This window comes from Marmota marmota, unplaced genomic scaffold (genome assembly GCF_001458135.2).
Source record: "Marmota marmota marmota unplaced genomic scaffold, marMar, whole genome shotgun sequence".
NCBI lineage: Eukaryota > Metazoa > Chordata > Mammalia > Rodentia > Sciuridae > Marmota > Marmota marmota.
The window spans coordinates 274,337-277,709 of record NW_025999964.1 but is presented as its reverse complement, the minus strand read 5'-3'; the positions used below and the strand labels follow the sequence as shown (position 1 = coordinate 277,709).

General features: G+C 49.7%; 1 protein-coding gene across 1 annotated transcript in view; it reads right to left on the bottom strand.

The window, feature by feature from the left end:
• Odf3b (outer dense fiber of sperm tails 3B) overlaps positions 1–579 on the bottom strand; it is a 2,724-nt gene extending 2,145 nt beyond the window's left edge. Inside the window, exon 1 of the mRNA XM_048803231.1 lies at positions 7–579. Coding sequence (XP_048659188.1) covers positions 7–200 — 194 coding nt within the window. The 5' untranslated portion in view covers positions 201–579. The remainder of the gene's footprint in view (positions 1–6) is intronic.
• Positions 580–3,373: the final 2,794 nt, after the last annotated feature.

Sequence of the window (3,373 nt, the reverse complement as noted above, 5' to 3'; positions counted from 1 at the left end):
TCTCGCCCCCGGGCTCCGGGTACGACCACCGCAGCCCAGACGCAAACCCGCCCGGGCGCCCCTCGCCCTCCCCGGAGCCGGCCCCTGCTACCGGTGTTCGGCGGCAGCTGGTATTTGGGCCCGGGTCCTCTATAGAGCGCCGCGATGGGGCCCCGGGGCCGGTGTGGCCGCCAAGGGCCCACCCAGTAGTCCGAGCCCATGACGCGAGCGGGGGCGCGTACAGCCGGCAGCACCTGTGGACAGATGGTGGCGGCCGCGGCCCCTCCACCTCGAATTCGCGGGGAACCCGCGACCCGGCTCCGCGGCGGAGCAGCCCTGGGGGCGGGGCCCACCCCGGCCCCGTATCCCGGGCGCCCGGAAAACAAACAGTGGTGTCCCGGCCCCGCGGCGGGGCCTGGGGCAGCGAGCCACCTTCAGGGCCATCTCGGCCGCCTACCCGCAGACGGGTTTCTGTAGGGGGTGCGCGCGCAGGCCCGGCGCAGACCCCGACCTCGGGCAGGGAATTCCCAATTCATGGGCGGGCGGGGGCGCAAGATTTTAGGGTTGGGGAAGGTTCTGGGGAGAGGAACCGGTTCTAGGAGCGAAGGCCTCGAGATGCACTGACCTGCTGTGCTGGCTCCTGGCTTGGGAAGGCAAAGCGAGAGAGCTGGACACCCTAACTCCCACCCCCGCCCAATGCCAGGCCCCATTGTGTCCCCACCTCGCTTCCTGGCAACCAGACTGCCTACCCCTCCGCCCCCAGCACCCCTGCTCCACCCGGCCCTGGCAGGACTCCTCAGGCCTCTGCTTGGGTCTGCGGCGCTGGCGGGTGGGGTGGGGGTCCTTGACTCAGCCCCGAAGCTGGCCTCACCCTTTTCCAAGTTTTAGCCAGCCCTTCCGGAAGGAGGCAAATACGCAGACCAAAAGCAGGTGTGGGAGCGCTGGGGTTGTGGCTCAGTGGTACAGCGCTCGCCTCTCGCGGGTGCAGGCCCTGGGTTCCATCCTCAGTTCCACATAGAAATAAGTAGATAAAATAAAGATATCAACTACAACTAAAAGTATACTAAGAAAAAAAGCAAGTGTGTGAATAAAGAAAGAATTCACATAGGGAGCTCAGTTTATGTGTAGAGAACTTTGCCCGTATTTAAGTCTGTGGAATAATCATGTATTGGACCTGAAAACAACCGTACAAGTTGAATGAAAGTACAATAGGACACATGACTCGATCACAATCCGATCCAATTCTCTCTCAGCAAACAATCAAATGTAAAAAATATATATATAAAAAAGGTGGGGGGACACAAGTGTAAGCAATTGGAATTAATAGGTCCCCATTTTAAAACCTCTGGATCAAAAAGATACTAGGTCAGAAGTAACAAACTATCTGCCTGTAATCCCAGCGACTCAGGAGGCTGAGCCCGGGGCTGGCAAGTTCCAGGCCAGCCTCACCCATCAGGTGAGACTCTATTGTAAAATTTTAAAGAAGGGCTGGGGATGTAGCTCAGTGATCCTTATGGCTGAGGATCAAACCCAGTGCTTCGTATGTGCTAGGGAAGTGCTCTACCACTGAGCCACAACCCTAGCCCATAGCTAAAGCTATATTCAGAGGGAAAATCATAGCTTTCAGATAACCTCATCATTAATGAAAAATTTAAAGAAATTTCCAACTTATTTTACAAACAAAAAAGACCAGTTAACTAGAGGAGTGAAACAGGAATGAACACAATATAGTAGAAAGGATCAATAAACAGAATAGATATTTGTGAAAAGAAGACAGGTAAGTAGATAGACACTAGGTGAGCCTGGGACTAGCTCTTGATGGGGCCCACCCAGGTCAGGGTAAAGCCATGGGTGCCTCCGTATATTTTGGAAGGAGGTTTCTTTAGTTGTGCGTCTGGATCAAGGTAAATTCTGTCTGGCCACTGATCCCAGTTAACGTAGGATCGACTTGTAGAGGAAACCTCCCTGAGTGGGATGCTGTCATGACAGCTTCAGAGAGGACCAATTAGGGTCAAAAACTTCACTACTGGACATGAAGGAGGGGTTGAACCAGTTGTAGGAGAGAGCATAATGTGGTCCTTCGTTTTCAGGGCAAATATCAAACATCAATGAACTTGGAGATGGCACTGTTTCCTTTGTGGTTTTCTGCTGAGAGACATATCTCTCTCTCTCTCTCTCTCTCTCTCTCTCTCTCTCTCTCTCTCTCTCCCTCTCCCTCTCTGTTTTCTGCTTGAGCTTCACTTTCCTTCCACTTACAATAAAGTTTTCTTGCATAACTTCTGGTGTCCGACTAAAGTTTTTCCATCTGACACAAGAGCTGAGGTTTGGAGCTTCAGCTGCTCACACTCCTTTGACAAAAGGGAGAAAGTAAGAGCACACAAAATTAAGAAGAAAACAAGATTCAAACATAGAAAAGAGTGAGTAAAATAATTTGATTTTTCATAGAGCAACTCTGTGACAATAAGTTTAAAAACCTACAAGAAATGGTGATTTTTCAAAAATAAGAATCACCTGATGAACCTAGGAATGAACAATGTCACAGACAATGTTCTCTGTGTATCAGTTAGGAATTACATGTGGCAATGAGTAACTACCTCCCTGTAAGTAAAACAGAAACATTCCCGATCGATGGATCAAATTCCTGTGAGCGTGCGTTTCCCCCATAAGGTAAAAGAAGTCCAGGAGTAAATAGTGAGGCCCCCTGAAGTCTGTAGGGACGAGGTTCTGTGTCTCCACTCTCAGCCCTCAGGTCGGGAGGTGTATGCTCTACCTCCAGCCTAGGAGAAGAGGACCAGAGAAGGACAAAGGTGCAGGTCTAGCTGAGGGTGGCCCCTTCTGGGGGACTTTCCAGGAAACCGTTAATTTTACACTTCTTTGCCTAGAACTATGTCATAGACTTTTCATATGCTGTAAACTGGGAAATATTGTTTAGTTACGATCATTGCTTACTCAGCAAAATTGGGGGCCAGAAAGGGGGATTAAAATTTTGCTATAAAAAATCTCCCAGTGGGGGACTGGGGATGTGGCTCAAGCGGTAACGCGCTCACCTGGCATGGGTGCGCTGGGTTTGATCCTCAGCACCACATAAAATAAAATAAAGATGTTGTGTCCACCGAAAACTGAAAAATAAATATTAAAAAATTCTCTCTCTCTCAAAAAAAATCTTTTTTTTATTATTAGTTGTTCAGAACATTACAAAGCTCTTGACATATCATATTTCATACTTTTGATTCAAGCGGATTATGAACTCCCATTTTTACCCTATATACATATTGCAGATTCACATCGGTTACACATCCACTTTTTTACCTACTGCCATACTAGTGTCTGTTGTGTTCTGCTGCCTTTCCTATCCTCTACTATCCCCCCTCCCCTCCCCTCCCCTCCCCTCCCT